This window comes from Rhinolophus hipposideros (assembly GCF_964194185.1).
Source record: "Rhinolophus hipposideros genome assembly, chromosome: 21".
NCBI classification, from domain to species: domain Eukaryota; kingdom Metazoa; phylum Chordata; class Mammalia; order Chiroptera; family Rhinolophidae; genus Rhinolophus; species Rhinolophus hipposideros.
The window spans coordinates 22,884,481-22,904,701 of record NC_138067.1 but is presented as its reverse complement, the minus strand read 5'-3'; the positions used below and the strand labels follow the sequence as shown (position 1 = coordinate 22,904,701).

Below are 20,221 nucleotides of genomic sequence, written 5' to 3'. Positions count from 1 at the left end.
ACAGAGAATGTCAATCTTTTATTTTGGAGAGAAGTGTACATTTTTCAAAGGATAAACTTTCATTAATGAATATAAGCTGAAGTTAGATGAGGGAACTGGGAAGCCAAAGGTTCAGCAATATAGATTAATACCAAAGTGAAAGAAGTGTTGGAAACCTTTGAAGCAAACATTCAGGAGTTCTAAACTGATTAAAAAGACCCTGAATGGGAGCTCCTAGAAAGGAGTAGAATTTTATTAAAATGTGTAGTTTTAAGAGAACTACTCTCTGTCCCTGAAGGTAAATTGTATGAAACAGAAAATTATGGACATGGAAACTGAGAAGTCAGTTCTCAGTCATGAATGCATGAAAATCACACAGTATACACAAATCTTTAGCATTTAAAAAAAATCTGATGTTCTCTCTTAAAGAATTTAAATAAACCACAAAGACTAGCTTCCTCAAATCATGGAATCAAAGATTAAATTAATAAATACTTTTGCAAAGCTCATGGCATCCCAGGATGTTCATACACCTAAATTTTTAGCAGTCATCTCCTTCTATTTCAGCAGTAACTAAGTTGACATTAGCTACAGTACGTGTTTCCTTCTGCTGGAAGAGAAGCTTTGGAGGCAAACATCTCCTTCCTCAGAGCAGAGACGCCTTCAGGAAGTGACACTAGAACCATCTATTCTAGAATCTTGTTTTAATGGTTATTGAAATAAATGAAAGTCATCCACTTAAAGCATAGATACAATATAATGTCAGAATAATAAGATTTAAAAAATACAATTGCTATAATTAACAGTTGTGTTGCCACCCCAGACAATCTTTAAAGCAAAAATGAATAGTACTGGACCGGATATATCAAAAGCATTTTTGGGGGCAGCCGGTTAGCTCAGTTGGTTAGAGCGCAGTGCTCCTAACAACAAGGTTGCCAGTTCCATCCCCACATGGGCCACTATAAGCTGCGCCTTCCACAGCTAGATTGAACCATCTACTTGACTTGGAGCTGATGGGGTCTCAAAAAAACACACTTAAATAAATAAAAGGTTCTTTTTTATTTAAAAAAAGCATTTTGTGGCTGATGACATTTTCATCTTGGACTGTGGTAAGGAACCTGGATAGTTTTCCCAAATGGCAGGTCTTTACCTCTCTTTATGTTGTTAAGATCTTGCCTGTTCTCTTCATCTAAAAGCCATTTCTAGGTTGCCTTCAAAATAAGGGCATCGACTACTCGACTCCATTCTGATCACAAATCTGAGCACAAACCTCACAGTATGTCTTGGCACTGCAATATGATCCTTCAGGGCCTTTTGATGAACAACTTTGATGTAAACCATGATAAAAAAAAAAAAAGGAAAGAAAAAGAGAAAGAAATTCTTCTGCCATGTTTGAAATACTGATTTGGAGTGAGGGCAGGAGGGCACAATTAAGTGATAAGCCAATGTTATCTTTGGGGAAGACCATAGCTTCTCCTAAAACCGATGGCAGAGCTTGTACCCAATACAGGGTAACAAAGTATAGCAGAGCTATAGAGTTTTGTAATTATCCTTTATCCCACGAAGAACCGGGAGATTTGTGTCTTGTTTCTGTGTCTGTCCTGCTGTGGAATATAGTGAAAGCAACAGAAAATTTGGAAACAAAGGGACCTGGGTTTGGTCTTAGCCCAGGACCAAGTGTCATGTGTTTTCCTCCAGTGTAGGTGTGCTGGGACTGGTTGGACTTACGAATGAACCACATTGGTTCATAGTCAATGAATGACACATAGCAGGTATTTACTTTGAATCAACTTCTATGAAAATCTTATATTTTACACAAATGTTAACAAGGGCGACAGCTACGATTTTGGTGCAAAGAAACACTCGACTTCAACTCACCCTTTGGGAAAACGCGCGCAACGCCCAAAGCGAAGTCAACCAACCCAGAAGGCCCCGCCCCCTGTTAGCCCCACCCCTACTAAGGCCCTTGCTATTGGTTCCTTTTCCTGCGCCGTCGGTTGCCGTAGAGACCAAGGCTATGGCAACCAGGAGAAGCCAAACTTGGTAGTCCCTCGGCGACTGCAGAGGGTCCGTAGCGTGCGGCCACACTCCGCGCGACGCTCATGGCGCTCTACGAGCTCTTCTCTCACCCAGCCGAGCGCGGCTACCGCGCGGGGCTCTGCTCCAAGGCCGCGCTGTTCCTGCTGCTGGCCACCGCGCTTACGTACATCCCGCCGCTGCTAGTGGCCTTCCGGAGCCACGGTGAGCCTGCCCCCGGCCGATGCGCGACACAGCTCCCGGCGGCCCCGCGCCCGCGCCGGCCTTGCTGACCTCCCCACCGTCCTCCCGCCCTCTTTACCTCAGGGTTTTGGCTGAAGCGGAGCAACTACGAGGAGCAGCCGACCGTGCGCTTCCAGCACCAGGTGCTGCTCGTGGTCCTGCTGGGACCGGAGCGCGGCGGGTTCCTCGCCTGGAGCACGTTCCCCGCCTTCAACCGGCTGCAGGGGGATCACCTGCGTATCCCGCTCGTTTCGGTGCGTGGTTCCTGCCGGGGCCTAGCTGTGCACCCGGACTGGGGGAGGGGGGTGGTTGGTGGGGGAGGAGGCTAGAGGCCCGGCCCCGGGCCAGCCCAGCTTTGGGGTTCGGGAACCCACGGTAAGTTGTGTGCACAGGCTCAGAAGCCTGACATATGTTTGATTTCGTGGGAAGCAATTCTTGTTTCATTCGACTTCTCCAAGCTGCCCACATCCCAAGAGAAATCAGCCACTGTTGTCAGCGTCTGCTTCCTGACGGAGTCCAGAAGCCTGCGACAGCCAGTTTCTGACCCCCGTTATTTGCGTGGGTCTGGTCTGATAGAAAAGTGGTCGCGAAAGTACCTTTATGAGTCGTGAAGGACGAGCGGTGTTCTTGTTACAGCCCCATTGTGTATACGCGGTAATTGTGCATCGGACACGGTAGGAACGGAAAGGGCAGGCGCTCGTTGGTGGAGCGACTTCCCCATGGCTCAGTCCCGCCTCCCTGGGCTTGTCTCATTAGATGCTGCTCCATCCTGCAGCTGTCCAGGATGAAACTAAAGCATTTTACTGTCTGTAATTTAGTATTTGGTTCAGGATAAGGGAGTGCTTCCTTTACAAGCACTTCTTTCTATCCCTTTTTTGGAAAACATTTTCCTTTAGAAGTATGCAAATTCCGGTTTTCCTTCTTCCAAAGTTGAATCTCTTTAGACATCTCTGAGATGATTGGTCTACAAGCCAAACTTGTGTAGCTGAAAAAAAAATTCAGACTTTTTTCCCAGCATCTAAATAAAATGAAAAAAATAATAATCTTATTGGTTATATGAATAACTACAAACAAAATATGAATCAGATTACTTTTTTCTGATTTAAATTTTCTTATATTTTTCTGATTATAAAAACGTATGCTCATTGTAAAATATTAGAGTGACAGATACATGTAATGACATAAAATTAAAGGCTCAGTTTGGTACATGTATCAATACTTGTTAATCAACCTCATTCTTTTTAAGATCTGCAAGGTATTTCATAATATGGAAAAACTGTAATGGATTTAACCAGTTCTCATTGGTGGGTATTGATTTATTTTTTCAGTATTAGAGAGAATGTTGCAGTGAATAAGATTTTAAATAAATCTCACACCTTTAAACATCAAACTTGGAGAAGTGCAATAGAAGCTGTTTGTTGAAATTGTGTAAGTACATAGAAAACTAAACAAGCAAATAAAATAATTATTAACTCCAGAGACATAAAAGTAAGGAAAGGAAAGGAAAAGTAATCAGTGTTGTGAATATGAGTTACATAGTCAAATGAAACTTTAACTCTCCTGGAGGAGAGAGAGAGAGAGAGAGAGAGAGAGAGAGAGTGAGTTGAGGGAGGTGAGGGGAAGAAAACTAAATATTCATCTCTGTTGGGAAATCAACAGAGAATGCCTGAAATGAGGTGAAAATATTTGCCATAGGGATGGAAGTCTGCTGGGTTTTGTAACAAACATTGTTGAACTCTTTCATTCTTTAAATGATCAGTACTTTTAAATTGATTTTTAAAACAGAACTGGAGTAGGAGACACATTTATTTCAATAGCTCTTCACTAATCATGACCAGTTGCCCATTTTTTATTCATATTTGAGATTATAATGCCTCTGAAGAAGGATGCCTGGATGAGAGGCCAGTGCCCAGGTCTGCTTACATTCCACGTGTGTATGTTGCCTTTCCAAAAGTGTAAACAAAAGGGTTTTTATTCCAAACAAACAAAAAATTAACTTGTTAGTTTTACTTTAGGTTAGCATTCCCTGTCTTTTAAGTTTTGAGTAGCAATTTTTTTCTTTACATTGGTATATTCCTCTCTATCATACTCTTCTGGTTATTTGAGTCTAAGAAATCATCATGAAAACTTAAAATAATCATGAAAACAAGGATATAACATTAGGTTTCACTCATTTGTTCTTTTCACTTACTTGTTCATCCACCATAACTGGTTGACTCCCCAGTTGGACTGCTAGTTAGCCTATTATCTCTCTCTGTAACCAGAAACTACTCCCTTGAGAGCACTGCCATGTTCCCCCCAGCTTCTGGTATGTGTGTGCAGATTTTAAATCTGCAAAGCCAAGACTACCTCTTATTTTTATGGTGTCCGGAACTATTAATACTCTTTAATACTGGGCAGTTTTACACTAAAATACAAAACCAAAGCTTCTTTTTCTTAGTCTTTTTTTTCCTCCTCCACTCTAGGCCGATGTCTGTAAGTAATTTATGACCTTGTCATCTATAGTCTTTCTCAAGTAACTGATTTGCTTCCTCCTTCGCTGAGCTCAAGGATTTCTTATTCCATACGTTATACTCTTAACCCTTATTGCAACAAAATATTTTATTTTTCTAACTCAAAATATGAAGCTAGACTGATTACCGCCCATCTGAGAAACTGCCCAGGAAGTGAAGAAAGCAATGGTTTTAGATCAAAGTTTGACCAAATGCTGGAAGTGGCTTTTCGGTTGCTACTTGGTAAAGTGCCTCAGAAGTCAGAAATGGGCTTGCTTCTGCTTTGGTCAGCTTACCTTGGACAGCGTCTCTCAAGTCTCTATGTTTTTAATGCTTTAAAAGTCAAATTTTTTGTCATTTCTAATGAGAGAAGGAAAAAAAGCACAGATAGACCTTTTCCCTCAGTGAGCCTGACTTGGCTCTTGGAGGCATCTGTGGACCCAGAGAATATGGGGCTGAAGGCTGTAGGAGGATGCAGGAAGATAGTGGAGAGTCTATGAGCATATGTGTCTGAGAATCTATGTGTCTGTTTTTTCACATCTCTGAAACCAGAGTGTGTCTATGGTGTCTTCCAGTAGCTGTTGGCCAGGAGACAGGCTTGGCTTAGACTTCATTGCCTACATATGTGTAAACATCGAAAATGCCAGCACTCAAAGTTGCAGAAGGGACATCAGCAACTTGAAAGAAAATCCCAGAGACCATAGTAAAATATTGTTGTTGTTGTTGTTGTTTTCAGCTTTATTGAGGTATAATTGACAAATAAAATAGTAAGATAGTAAAATATTATTTTAACCCCTAAACAGCCAAATGGAGAGTGGGTAAGGGAAGGTTCAAGAGGCATTTAAAAATAGGCTAGCCCCGCCTAATTTTAAAGCCTGCTCAAGAGCCCAGACCAATGGATTTTAGTTCCCTTTATGAATTTTTTTGAAATGCTTTATCACCCATGTGCTTGGTGGCACTAAGGACAAAATTGCGTAGAAAAGTATGAGTATCATTGAGTCAAAAAGTGATTCAAAAGAATCATGAGGTAAAAAAGTTTTAGGAATCCCTGGGTCAGTTTATTTTGCTTATATTCTTCTATGTGCATAAGTATCATATCTGATATAAATATGCCTATATCTAAAAGCTCTTCCAATAAGTATAAAATAAATACTCTAAGTGACTAGAAACATTGTGTCATAGTTTAATTGGAATTATTTTTCCTTTTTTACTGGTACATAAAATAATGGTGTATTTTATAATTAATGGTATCTTAGATTCGCTGCAATACAGGTAGCAAGGATTTTATGAGTCTAGGAGCCTGAAGTAGTTAGTGGTCCCTACTTAGCAGGAGACCCAAAGACTGATGCCAAAGAGCATTTGCAGCATTTAAAAAAAAGTGGAACACTCAATAATGACAAATATATGATAAAGTGGACACTGGTCTAAACTAGGAAATTATCCTTTAATAAAAGAATATGACTCTAAAGAATGAAAGATATGAAAACAAACCATGAGATACTGTAGAATCCTTGATAGGGAAAATATTGCCAGTCAGAGCATTTGGAAACAATGGCACTCTTAAATTTATAGCAATTCTTCCAGTCAGATGGTGTGTTGTTTTTAGGTCTTGTCTCAGCTCCAAACCCACCCCTCCTTTCCTCTGCTTTGTGATGCTGACACTGAGATGCTGAAAACCATCCTCCTTTGCCCACTGGCTTCCTGTTAGGTTCTGCCAGTAGGAGGCATGATGAGCCTTGTTCTGGGAGTAGGAAAAAAACTGGAAACTGCAACCAGCTGCCGCTGCCAGGGTGAAGAACCATTGCTGGGGTGATGCAAACAGGAAGGAGTAAGTCTTTCTCTAGCCTCATTAATTTCCTCTAGTGGGTTCCTCCTCCAGGCTCTGGAGGTCCCAGCACCAGCTGAGCAGCACTCCCTTCTTGAGGTCTGAGTCCCAGCTCCTCTAGGAAATGCCAGCCTCTTCCCATTCTTCTCCAGCCCTAAGGACATGAACTGCTTCCTGCAGTTACCGTCTCTGTGCTATCGCAGCATTCCCTTTTTGCCTTTTTAGTCCTCTAATACCTATGTTACTAATTATCCCCTATACTAAATTCCCTCTGTTAAAATAACTGTGCAGTTTCTGTTTTCCTGATTGGACCCTGATTGATACAGGAGGACTGCTGCACCTGGATTAAATCCAACAATGCCTGTATTTATCCTGTTTAGTGCATTAGTGTTGATTTTGCATATATCTGTAAAGGATCATCCTCCTTTAACCACCAGAAATCTTTGAAATTAGGGGTTTTGTAGGCTATTATAGATGGAGTCAGCAAACATAAGTTCTAGCCCCAGTTCTGTCATTGGGTTCCATACCCTCTCTCAGCCTCAATCTAACTATATAAAGAGCATGATAGTACCTCTAATTATTACTATTATTAATAATAACCTCTCTCCTGGGATATGCACAAGGATCAGATGGGACAACCAGTGGATATAAAAATTGTCCCAAATTGCACATACACCTTATAGAAACAAGGTGACGGTGTGATTTATGAATTAGCCAGACACACCAATTTGATTTTAGATACTAATCTTGATCTTGTGTTAAAGGGGTATTAGCTCTTTGAATGTCTGCCTTTATGAGCTGTTGCACATCTTTTAAGCTTGATTTGAACTAAATGAAATTGAATCATTGATTTCATCAGTGGTGCAAGTGGTAGCATAGAAATGTGGCCCACCTTGCCAGCCTAGAGGAGTGACCGTCTAACTTAGTGGTAGGTCATTGTGGGAGATATACCGTTTACATCATCACTTATCCCCATGGCTCTCTCTTGTTCCCCTTCATCCACTACTCTCCACCTCCCTCCTCTGCCCAGCTGTGCTGGCCTCTGAACACTCTTAAACATTAACCCGCTTTTACTCAGTTAATCTTCACTTTGTTAGCCTGGCTCACTCTTCCCCCAGATATCTCCATGCCTCCTCACTTCACTTCATCCAGGTTTCCAACCGTCAGGTCTTCCTGAATTTTCTGTAAAAAAAATTCTACCCTGGCCATCCTCTAATTTTAGCGTGCTTCTTTTTTTTGTGTGTGTGTGTGTGGCACTTATCATTACCTAATATTGGTATGTTAATTTATTTGTTGATTTGTTTATTTTCTGCCTGGCTGGGAATATAAGCTCCACTAGGGTGGGGACTTTGTCTATTCTGTTTGCCATTTTATTCCCAGCACATGAAATAGTGTCTGACACATGGTAAGCCCTCAAAAATTGCTTGAAAGATTAATGAGTGAATTTAACAAGCAGACACTAATTATGGTGCTATGCCAGATCTCGGTTCTCTGTGAACTTGGAATAAAAGTGTGCACATAAACAAGTGTACAGACTTATACTTTTTTTTTTAAAGATTTTATTGGGGAAGGGGAATAGGACTTTATTGGGGAACAGTGTGTATTACTTCTAGGACTTTTTTCCAAGTCAAGTTGTTGTCCTTTCAATCTTAGTTGTGGAGGGTGCAGCTCAGCTCCAGGTCTAGTTGCCCTTACTAGTTGCAGGGGGCGCAGCCCACCATCCCTTGCGGGACTCGAGGAGTCGAACCAGCAACCTTGTTGTTGAGAGGATGCGCTCTTAACCAACTGAGCCATCGGGAGCTCAGCGGCAGCTCAGCTCAAGGTGCCATGTTCAATCTTAGTTGCAGGGGGCAGAGCCCACCATCCCTTGCGGGACTCAAGGAATTGAACTGGCAACTTTGTGGTTGAGAGCCCACTGGCCCATGTGGGAATCAAACCGGCAGCCTTGGGAGTTAGGAGCATGGAGCTCTAACCGCCTGAGCCCCCGGTCCGGCCCCAGACTTATACTTTAGACGCCGGCTTTTTCCAAAAAGATTTGTCCTACTCAACATCTTCTTGAGTTGTTTTTTGGATGGTGGTGGTTGTTGTTTTGTCTGGACATTTTAATCTTGAAAGATAACCAGACTTAAAGTCAAAGACATGGTTTCATATCCTGTCTTTACGTTTACTAGCTGTATCCAGTAAATCACTTCCCTGAGGCTGGATTTTTCTCATCTATACAAGGGGGATAATATTTGCTGGGATTACCTTAGACTTATTTTAAAAATCAAATAAATTGTGTTGCTCTCCCTCCCACACTGTGTTGGAGTTCAGATTCTTCTGGCAGTTTCCTCCTCGCCACGATCCTCTCTTGCACGTTGAAACATTTGATCTTTGTCTCCCTGTTCAACCCTAAAGATCCGGAAGGCAGGGATTCACTCCAAAGAGTGTACCCAACTTTGTCTTCCAAGTCTTCCCAGATACCAACTAAAGAAAACTCACAGGAAGACAAGGCAGCCTCTTTTCCATCCTAATCCTAGTTGCTAATACATAATTGCCTCAGTAACTTGATCGTCAGCCCTGGTAACAGATATCCCTGCCCTGCACCTGTGAAGCTGATGAAATAGGACAGAAAAAATAGTGTCCAACAGAAGAGAGAGGGTAGGTTTCTCTATCACAAAGCCTATGATAAGGACATCATTGTCTAGAAAGAAAGAAACGATTGAAAGTTTTTGAAAACTGAGATATCTCTATCTAAAATGACCTTATTAGCCTGAAAAAGAACAAAGAATCTCTTCCTCACATAACAGTATTAGTGGAAAGAAATGAATCAGTAGATGGAGAATTCAGATGGGAATATTGATACACCATAGTGGAATCCTTCTGGGAACCTACACTGGGACAGGATCCATTGTAGCAGGAAGGTCCAGTGTTGTGCCAGGGAGTCATGTCAGCAGTGATCACATTTCACTAACCACCCTTTCCTGCTGGTCATTTTTGGATCACCGTGAGGCAAGACTGGATATCAAGGTTCTCTTAGGAGCTGTCCTTTGTCTTTTTCCCTCCTCAAATCTGTTTTTATCTACTTTCATGTCCATAATTTATAAGGTATCTGTGTAGTTCTAATGGCTTACTGATTTTGCTTAGCTTCCTTTTTCATTTTATTGATTGGTACTAAAAGATGCACTAGGCTTTAAAGTCCTGACAGTGATAAGCTGAGGTCCAACATTGAGAATCTGAAGCAAAGACACTTGTGGTTGAAGGATGTATAAATAGAGCTTGCTGTTTTTCTGCTGAGTCTGGGGGATGCATAAAGATTAGTGTTAGTTTCTTTTGTATTTTACAAAAGTTGACTTCTAGACGACAAGTGGAAGACAAGTCTGATGTGCTATTTAAATTTTCTATACAAACTCAGGCATGTTTGTAAAAATGAAAAAAAGAAAGAAAACACCAGCAACAAACCAAAAAAGGTTCAAATAAGACAACTGAAAAACAGAAATGCCACTTCAAGTTCCCGTTTAGTTTGGTCCTTGAATATTTGAGAGCATAAGTATGAAGTTCAGGGGCCATTGCCCGTTGTGTCTCTTTCCCCAACATTGATCCAATTGTACCTATTCATTCTTCTCCTTTTCTTTTGATGACGGAGGTAATACCTGTGTATGACAGAACAATGGGTCATCGTGTATGTACAATAGTGATATGGATTCTTCCCAACTTATTAAGGACCAGGGTCACTGACCCCTTTTGGGTTTCCTAGGCTAGAGAAGAAGACAGGAACCAGGATGGGAAAATGGACATGTTACATTTTAAACTGGAGCTTCCCCTGCAGTCCACGGAGCATGTTCTTGGTGTGCAGCTCATCTTGACTTTCTCCTACCAATTGCACGTGAGTCAATGCCTGAGGGAAGCCTGCCCTCTCCCTTTTGTCTTTTAATAGAACAGACCCCTCTTTCTGGGGGTTTCTAGGAGAACCCACACTGTAGAAAAAGCCTTTTTTTTGAGGTATAGTTTGGGATGTTAACTTAGGCAAATCAAATGTTTTGCATCCGGGCCCTATTAATTTATATGAGCCATTAACAGCTCAGAGGGTTCTGGACAGAGTGCTTCCTGCATGGCTAAGCCAGGTATGTGAAGGACTGTTAGGCTTCAACTACAGACAGGTGACCCTGGGAACCCAGAGCCCTTTAGATCTGACCGAAATTGGTATTGCCTCTTGCTCTAATGATTTCAGAGGATGTCGACATTCGTGATGCAGAGCATGGCGTTTCTCCAATCCTCCTTCGCTATTCCCGGGTCCCAGTTATATGTGAACGGAGACCTGAGGCTTCAGCAGAAGCAGCCCCTAAGCTACAGTGGCCTAGATGTTCAGTACAATGTAAGGATGCTTCTCCTTGTCCAGCTCTTTTGTTTCTATATGTTACTGGTCAGTTCTTTGAAGAGGGAGAAATGGAAATTGGAACTAGCGTTTCTCTGCGGGTGGCACAGAAGAAGATTTCTGAGGAATTCGTGCCATGAATTCTTTCAAACTATGGAGACAGGTACGCCTGTTATTTACTCCTGGAAAGAAAGAAAAAAACCTGTCTTTAAGAACAAAATTGTTTGTTGCTTTCAGATACACACACACACACACACACACACCGTATTCTAAGTGATCTTTTTCAGTTCGTGTAAAACATTTCAAAAACAATATCAGCAACCGATGATTGAGCACATAACATGAATATGCCAATGCTGAGTTAACACTTTAAATCTATCATCTTATTTAATCATCACAGCAACCTCAGGAGATGCCTATTCTGTCATTTCCCAGCTCTCCAGCCGCTTGTCCTATCATTGCTCCCCTTGCTCCTTTCCAGCCGAACTGGCCTTTGTGCTGTGCTTCAAACCCAAGAAGCAGCTCTTTGCCTCAGGGCTTTTGCACTTGCCTTTCCCTCTGCCACTAACCACTAGCTTATTCTGCTGCTCCATTCAGGTCCTTTTTCACATGTCGTTGAGCGCAGTCCTTCCCTGACATTTCTTTCTGAAACAGCATTCCCCTCTCTCCATCACCTCTCACCTAGATTTGCTTTTCTTACTTCCACCTGATGTATTAAAGAGATATTTTCAGTTTATTTGCTGATTCCCTCAGCAGTACAAGCACTGACATCTTCTCAATTCTTTCACACCAGTGCCTAAAACTGTGCCTGGCACATTGTAAGTGCTCAGACAGATTTATTGAAAAAAAATGAACTCTCATTTTACACATGAGGAAACTGGGACTTATAGGTATTAATTAATTTTCCCCAAATCCCACAACTTGAAAGTAACAGAGCCATGAATTGTCTGTCTGAGACCAGAACTCATCATGCATGTAAGCACCCATTAGTAACCTTTATTTTATCACAAGGGGGCCCATATAAGTTGGGATACTTTTGAAAAGGAAAGGGGTATTATAAGTTATTCCAGACATAAACCAGAACTTTTCCAGACAAACTGGGGTTTATGGTCACCCTAGCTATAATCAGTGTAAGTTAAAAAAAAAAGGAGCAGAACTATAAGATAGAAACTTAACATGGCACTTTTTTTTTTTTTTTTTTTTTTGCTTGGAAAAGGTCTTTGCTGTTCTTTGGGGTTTTTTCAGCTTTATTGAGGTATACTTGGCAAATAAAATTGTAAGCTATTTAAAGTATACATCATGATGGTTTGATATATACGTATATACATTATGAAAGGATTCTTCCCAATTAGTGAACACATACATCACCTCACATATTTATATCTTTGTGTATGTATGAGAACATTTAAGTTCTACTCTCAGCAAATTTCAATTAGACAATACAGTATTAACTACAGATCCTTTTTATTCAACTTATAACTGAAACTTTGTACTTTTACAAACCGCTCCCTATTTCTCCCATGACTATCGCCCAGCCCCTGGCAACCTCTTTTCTGCTCTGTTTCTATGAGTGTGACTGTTTATGTAGATTCTACATATAAGTGATACCATGTAGTATTTGTCTTTCTCTGTCTGGTTTATTTCACTTAGCATAATGCCCTCAAGGTCCACCTATGTTTTTGCAAATGGCAGGTTTCTTCTTTTTTCATGTCTGAATAATCACAATGTGTATGCCACATCTTCTTTACCCATTCAACCATTCCCAGACATTTAGGTTGTTTCCATATCTTGGCTACTATAAATAATGCTGCAGTGAACTTGGGGGACAGAAATCTCTTCAATATCCTGCTTTCATTTCCTTGGGATATATACCCAGAGGTGGAATTGGTGGATCATGTGGCAGTTCTAGTTTTAATGTTTTGAGGACCCTCCATATTGTTTTCTATGGTGGTCGTACCAGTTTACATTCCCTTCAACAGTGAGCAAGAGTTCCCTTCTCTTTATATCCTCATAAACACTTATTATCTCTTGTCTTTTTTATAATAGTCATTAAGTGATATCTCATTTTGGATTTGGTTTGCATTTCCCTGATGGTTAGTGATGTTGAGCACTTTTCATGAACTTGTTGGTCATCTGTATGGCCAATTGAATAGACATTTGGGGAAATGTCTATTAGACATTCTATTGTCTATTCAAATAGACATTCAAATGTCTATGCAATTGCTCTGCCCATTTTTAATCAGATAGGTTTTTGTTTACTCTGTTGAGTTGTATGAGTTTCTTATATATTTTGGATATTAACCCCTTATCAGATATATCATTTGCTAATATTTTCGACCATTCTATAGGTTGCCTTTTCACTTTGTTGATGGTTTCCTTTGCTCTGCAGATACTTTTTAGTTTGACATAGTTTCACTTATTGTTTTTGCTTTTGTTTCTTGTACTTTTGATGTCAAATCCAAAAAATTATTGCCAAGACTGATGTCAAGTAGCACACCTCTGGGGAGCATTTAAGATCTTGCTCCCTGGGTTATGTCATCAGTTTTGTTCAAATGAATTTATAAAAAAATTTTTAAAAAATACTATACCCCTATGTTTTCTTCTAGGAGTTTTATAGTTTTAGATCTTAAATTTAAGTTTTAATCCATTTTGATTTGGTTTGTATACATGGTATAAGATAGGAATCCAGTTTCATTCTTTTGCGTGTGGTTATCCAGTTTTCCCAGTACCATTTATTGAAGAGACTATTCTTCCCCATTACATTCTTGGCTCCTATCATAAATTAACTGACCATATATTTCGGGGTTTTTTTTCTAGGCTCTCTATTGTGTTCCATTGATATGCATCTGTTTTATGCCAATACCATCCTGTTTTGATTGCTTTGTAATATAGTTTTAAATCAGCGACTTTGATGCCGTTAGCTTTGTTCTTTCTCAAGACTGCTTTGGCTATTTGGGATCTTTTGTGGTTCCATACAAATTTTAGGATTGTTTTTTCTATATCTGTGAAAAATGCCGTTGGAATTTTGATAGGGATTGCACTGAATCTATAGATTGCTTTGGATAGTATGGACATTTTAACAGCACTAATTCTTTCAACCCATGAGCACAGAATGTCTTTCCATTAATTTGTGTCTTCTTCAATGTCTTTTATCAATGTCTTATAGTTTCCAACGTATAGACCTTTCACCCCATTGATTAAATTTGTTCCTATTTTATGTTCTTGATGAAATAAATGTAATGAGATTGTGTTCTTAATTTCTCTGTCTGATACTTCATTGTTAGTGTATAAAAATACAAGTGAGTTCTGTATATTGATTTTGTATCCTGTAACTTTACTGATTCATTTATTAGTTCTAACAGTGTTTTGGTGGAGTCTTTAGGGTTTTCTATATATAGTATTGTGTTATCTGTCAATAGAGATGATTTTACTTCTTCCTTTTCAACATGAATGACTTAAATTTTTTTTCTTGCCTAATTGCTCTGGCTAGGACTTCCTGTACTATGTGGAATAAAAGTGGCTAGGTGGGCCTCATCGTCTTGTTCCTGATCTTAGAGGGAAAACTTTCAGCTTTTCACCATTTAGTATGATGTTAGCTGAGGGCTGGTCATATGTGTCCTTTATTATGTTGAGGTATGTTCCCTCTGTACCCACTTTGTTGAGAGTTTTTATCATGAATGGATGTTGAATTTTGTCAAATGCTTTTTCTGCATCTATTGAGATGAATGGAATGGTGTCATGTAGGAGATGAATCTTATCAATCAGGCCAGCCATAGCTCTTGGTTGTCTCTCAAACCTTTGTCATTGTCCAAGCCACCTTTTTTGTACATAATGCCTCTCAGTAGTTGAGAGTGTCCCAAGACCCATTTCAATGTGTGTGATGTGGGTATTTTCTCATTTGCCCAATGTGTAGGTGTCACTCAACTAGTTTCTGGATTTCTTTCAGAGGGAATTGCTCCATGCGTAGCTATAGATTCAGTGTGTCAGTGGATGGAGGTGAGTTCAGGAAGCTTCTTTCTTGCCATCTTGGACTGGAACCTTTTTTTTTCTTTTTTACATTTTTTAACACCTCCCCTATGTTCTCAGCATTCTGAGTCCAGGCTTCGCCTAGAAATCCATAGCACCTTATATTTGAAGGTTTATATCAACAAGAATATGATAGTAGAGGAAGGAAGTCATTTCTTTCTTCAAGGGGTTATATGCTTACTATTTGCATTTTATCCTATTTCCACCTCTACATTTAAAAGAGATAAATTTAGAGATCATCCAGAGAAGAGCAAGGAAAAGACAAAGGAGTTGGAAGTATGGTCTGTTTTTAAAAATTTAAGGAATTATTTCTACTATTGGAATAAAGAGAGCTATTTTATAAAGAGTGTTAAAACCTTTGAAAGGTAGATATTGAACCCTTGTTTCCGTCCTCACAAGCGGAAAAACTGAGAGCAAATGACTTGAATTTTTGCATTAGAGTTCATTCATCCTTGAAGACAAGATTTGATACTAGTATAGGCCACCAAGAACAAGAGTGTCGTCTCTGAGATCAGCCTGGGTGGGCAGGAGGATAGAAAAACAAGAGAGGAAACTGCTCAGTTGCTCTCACCATGTCCTCCTTCCATATCCCAGGTATCTGTAATCAACGGGACCAGTCCTTTTGCCCGGGACTACGACCTCACCCACATCATTGCTGCCTATCAGGAAAGAAATGGTGAGTCCCCCGATTTCATTCAGATGCCTCTCAGGGTCTTTCCAGGTTAGTGAGGCTTTAGAGAGAAACAGAATTGGAACATTTTTCTTGATGAAAATGTCAAAAACAGTGAATGGTCAGTGATGGGAGGCGAACAGCCTCCAGGATTTGTCCTTTTTCTCCTGATCTAAAGACCCGTACCCTACCCACCCTCCCACTTATGGTCCAGCAGGTTAGTGCCAATTAATTGCCATATTTATCCCACCACTGGCTTGATGGGTTTCCTTTTTTTTTTTTAAATATAAGCTTAATTGACTTGCTCCCTTTACCATATTTATAAAAGAAACCAAAGACAAGTTACTACCCATCGTTCTCAGATGGAAATAGGGAATGTGAGTGACTCACCCCTTATCAGCAATCAAATTAGGAGAATAGCAGGGTTCTGGCTGGAAGGCAGCATGTCCATTCCTTACAGAGGAAGGCAATGTGTCCATCCCTTATAGAGGCAAGGCTCTCAGGCCATCCTATGTGCTTGACTCGGCATCTTTGTCTGGTTGGTGTTCTGAAGTTTTCTCTAAAGGCACCTAAAGAATTACATAACAACCAGACGTCATAGATACTGCACACAGATATTTAACAAGTGGGGGAATACAATTCCAGTATTTTTTTCTGGTTTTATATAATACTCTAAACACCAAAAGATAAAGGAATTTTAAAACTAAAAACCATTGAAATCTAAACTAAAAAACTACAAATCAACTTTGCTTTCTTCATTCCTTCTAGTCTTTCTCTGTATGCAGATGTTTTTTAATATAGCTGCTATCACAATTTAGAGATACTTTGGGTTCCAATTTATTTTTGCTTACTTTGTAACATAAACATTTTCTCATGCTTCTACAAAGTTTTAATTGGTATTATTTTTAGTGGTAACATAGTATTCCTTTGCTTAGCCGCTCAGCGATTATTGAACACTAGACCGCTTCCACATTTTTTAACGTTTTGACAAGTATTTTAACAAACAATGTGTGAGCAATTTTGCGCATTCAATTTCGCTTTCATTTTGAATCATTTGAGTTGAGTTCTGAACTGCAGACGTTGCCTGAGAGGTAAAAAGAATATTTTCATAGCCCTCAATATTGTATTGCCAAAGAGAGCATTCATGGATTAACTCCCGATTATATTGCAGTAACCACCATCCTGACTGACGCCAACCCCATCTGGCTGGTGGGAAGGGCTGCCGAAGCTCCGTTTGTGATTAATGCTGTCATCCGATACCCCGTGGAAGTCATCTCATATCCTTTCTGTTAAGGAGCCAACAGTAGCTCAGTTTTGAAAAAGGAAAGAAGGATTCCTCAGTTATCCCCAGAAGGAACAGAGGTGGAAAGGCTTAGATTGGAAATTACTACAGCATTGTAACCCCACACAAATGATTCTGTCTGCTGTTCATACAGGGAAAAGAATTCATTTCCTGTTCCTGTTTCTTAGCAATTCTTCTAGGTCAGAATCATCCATATTTATGTCTTAATAATCTTTTATTATCCCTTTTACCTTAAGGGTACTTAAAACATTTTTGCCATATCTTACCTGAACTTTGGTTTATCATTCACTTAGAAAATGTCACCTGAGACTCCTTAACTGTGTGTACTTATCTACCAGGATTCTGGGAAATGATAAAGTTTGCCTGGATCCAATATGTCAGTATCCTGCTTATCTTCCTCTGGGTGTTTGAAAGAATCAAAAGATTTGTGTTTCAAAATCAGGTGGTCACCACAATCCCTGTAACAGCAGTGCCCCAGGGAGAACTGTATAAGGAGCACGTATCATAAGAAGACCATTTCTGAAAACTAAGCAGGGCTCTGGCTACCTCACTGTTGGCTTCTGAGAACTGCCGTCTTACGACATTTCTATAAAGAGCCCATGGACATGTGTCAGCATGTGTGCTTTTCCTATCAGAGACAAAAAACAGTTCTTGCTAATTTTTTTCTACACAAATTCCATGTCTTATAAGTGCCTACCAAAATTGTCAGGGACTAGTTTGTGGAGGGTTCCTGCAGGCTATAATTTGCCCTTTTTTTTTGGCCTTAGACTTGAATTTCAGGAGAAAACTAGTCAGTTTAGAAAGAGTTTAGAAAGACATGTTGGAAAGAGTCCCATCTCTGGTCAAGAAAAGACTTTTCATTTCTTGAACTGAGAAACGCTATGCATTTCTTCCTCCTATTGTAACTTACGTTGTACTCTTTTCAGGGTTCTCTTGTGACAGACATGCAAATCACTAGCAGTTTCCACTCCTGGGCATCTAAATTTCCCATTCAGAACTTTGATTTCCAGAACTGAGAGGCCTTTAACTGGAGAATTGGAGGGAGGGGGAGAGAGAGAGTGCAGGTGCTCAAGAACATGTGTGTGCACGTGATGGTGGACAACTTGAGGACACTGGAACCATCCACCTGCCCTCAGTCTAACAGACATCGTCTGTCGTCAGCTCAGCTGAACAGCCCTTTATCCTGCCCTGCTGTGGCTGGCTCTTTGCCCTGCCTTTGCCCTCTGTCTCTGCCCCTGGAATAGCAGACTGAAATCAGAAGTGCTGTTTCATTCACAATCGCCTCAGCAACAGTGGGGGAAGTAAGGATTGTAACAACAGGTTCTCTCTGGCCCCAAACCCACAGCCTGGACACTTGCTACTCCTCTTTGACAACCCTCCCCCTTCCTGAAAAGGACATGGGTGACAGAGAACCTGTTGTTGGTATTAGTTCCCATTGCCCGACAACCACAGAGTTTATTTGGAGGGCTGGTGAGAAGCCCAGCTACTTGTATTTCCCTTGACTAAGGAACAGGGCACCCATCAGAGCAGACAGCTTTGGGGAAGACACACAAGGAACAGTGAGGGGAGAGAGAGGATGCTAGCCTGGGCAGCCCAAGCCAGCCTGGCCATTAGAATGACAAGCAGTTCAGCCCGATTACCCGCATGACTAAGCGTCTGCAGGAGAAGAGTGCTGGAACAAGTCTCTGTCGCATACAGAAGACTGGTTCTCTGTTCCTGTCTTAAGGAAACATGCAGTTTTCTCAAAGAGCGGATGGATCTGCTTTATGATCTGGAGATGTTGTCAGCACTAGAAGGACACGCCCACTGTGATCCCTTCTTGCCCATTCAAATCGGCAGTGTGTGCCTCAGTTTACTTTGGAGAATTAGTTCTTATTTCCAAAGCACCTTTTCTTTCAGGCTGACCAAAATAAGAGTTTTGGAAACAGCTATTTTGCAGAACTCAATCACATAAATATCCTAACACTGGCCCCTCTGCCTTTTCTTGTAAAATTTAGGGCTGTTTACATGCCTAATTTTTTTTTTTTTTTTTTGAAATTTAAATGAAAAATGGTTGCTGCATTTTCTGAATTACAAAAGGTAATGAGACATGGAAAGACAGCTAAAGATGTGTATAAGCGTTACTTTGCATTTTATTAAATTATTTTAATGCAAAATTTGTATAAATAACCGTTATGTTTTGTAACTTTCTAATTAAAATGTTCAAAATGGAGGCTGCATGTGGTTTTTTTAGAGGGGAGGGATTTGGAAAAGGGAAGAATGGGGAGGGCAGAGGTGGAACACACTTCTCCAAGTTACTCACCAGCAGACTTGCTTTGCCAGGACTCTGCCCAAAGACCTTGGAGATTTTGTTTGCTCTTTGGCAAAAGTCCCCTGGTCCAGCCCCAAGTCAATGTGAGTTTTTGGCGGGATCCACATGGCATGTGGAAACCACAGGCTGGAAAAGTACAACTGTGTCTGGTGAATATCAAATTATTTACAGATTAGCTGTTGGTAGCTTCTGAAACTGGATCACACAGTATAGTTGCAAGAGGAGAAAAGGTGAGAAATATACAGGATTTTATCAACCAAGCTGTAACCACTACTAGTTAAGTCCGGATTTGAGACAATTCATATTTGGGAGGTAAACCTCATTTTGTCAAATGATTCTCCAGGTTTTGTTTGAATCAGTTGAGCCCTTAAAGTCGCGCTTAGGTTCAATCACCTAAGGTTAATAAAGCAAGTCTCTGTTGTCCTCTTTCTTTATCTTCATGTTCATGCTTTTAAATAGAAGTTCCTTTCCCAGAGAAAATGTGTAATTACAGAAACCTAAAGAAAAGGAGTTGTCTGTAACTCCACTACCCAGAAGTGACCACTGGTGGCATTCTGGTACACAGCTCTCTAATCTTTTGTGTTGTTTCTCTTTTTTGCTCTCGTAGACAATGCTCCTGTGAACCTTGTGTACAAATCCTGGTTGCTGGTTTATTTCCTTAAGATAGATCCTAGAAGGGAATTACTGATTCAAAAAGCTTATGACCGTTCCGAAGCCTTTTAATTCATCTTGCCAAACCGCATGCTGGAAAGAATGCACTAATCTATACTCCAGCAGTAGAGACTTCTTTTAGATCCCACCACGAATTACAAGAGGTCAGAATTCCTTGTTTTTCAGATGCCTAGACTCTGCTGTTATCTGTGGGGAGGAAATCTGCTTTAGATACTGAAATGTATCCTGTATTTATTCAGATCTGCTATGGAGCCTGTGCCTCTGGGTTAAGGCTAGAGCAGGGAGGGGACGAGAGGAGGGGGATCAGCCCACTACGGGCCTAGCTCCGGA

At 40.5% G+C, this 20,221-nt stretch overlaps 1 protein-coding gene across 2 annotated transcripts; it reads left to right on the top strand.

The window, feature by feature from the left end:
- Positions 1 to 1,973: 1,973 nt before the first annotated feature.
- Positions 1,974 to 19,121, top strand: TMEM231 (transmembrane protein 231). 2 transcript variants are annotated; one of them, XR_013992182.1, is made up of 7 exons: positions 1,974 to 2,220; positions 2,323 to 2,492; positions 10,292 to 10,420; positions 10,766 to 11,072; positions 15,530 to 15,611; positions 16,777 to 16,882; positions 17,236 to 19,120. XR_013992182.1 is itself a non-coding variant. In XM_081032170.1 (7 exons), exons 1-7 carry the CDS (start codon positions 2,082 to 2,084, stop codon positions 17,414 to 17,416), a joined length of 951 nt encoding a protein of 316 aa, XP_080888296.1. In that variant the 5' UTR covers positions 1,974 to 2,081; the 3' UTR covers positions 17,417 to 19,121. The 2 variants fall into 2 exon arrangements, 1 of the variants encoding a protein (XP_080888296.1); XM_081032170.1 differs by having other exon boundaries at positions 10,766 to 10,909; positions 17,236 to 19,121.
- Positions 19,122 to 20,221: the final 1,100 nt, after the last annotated feature.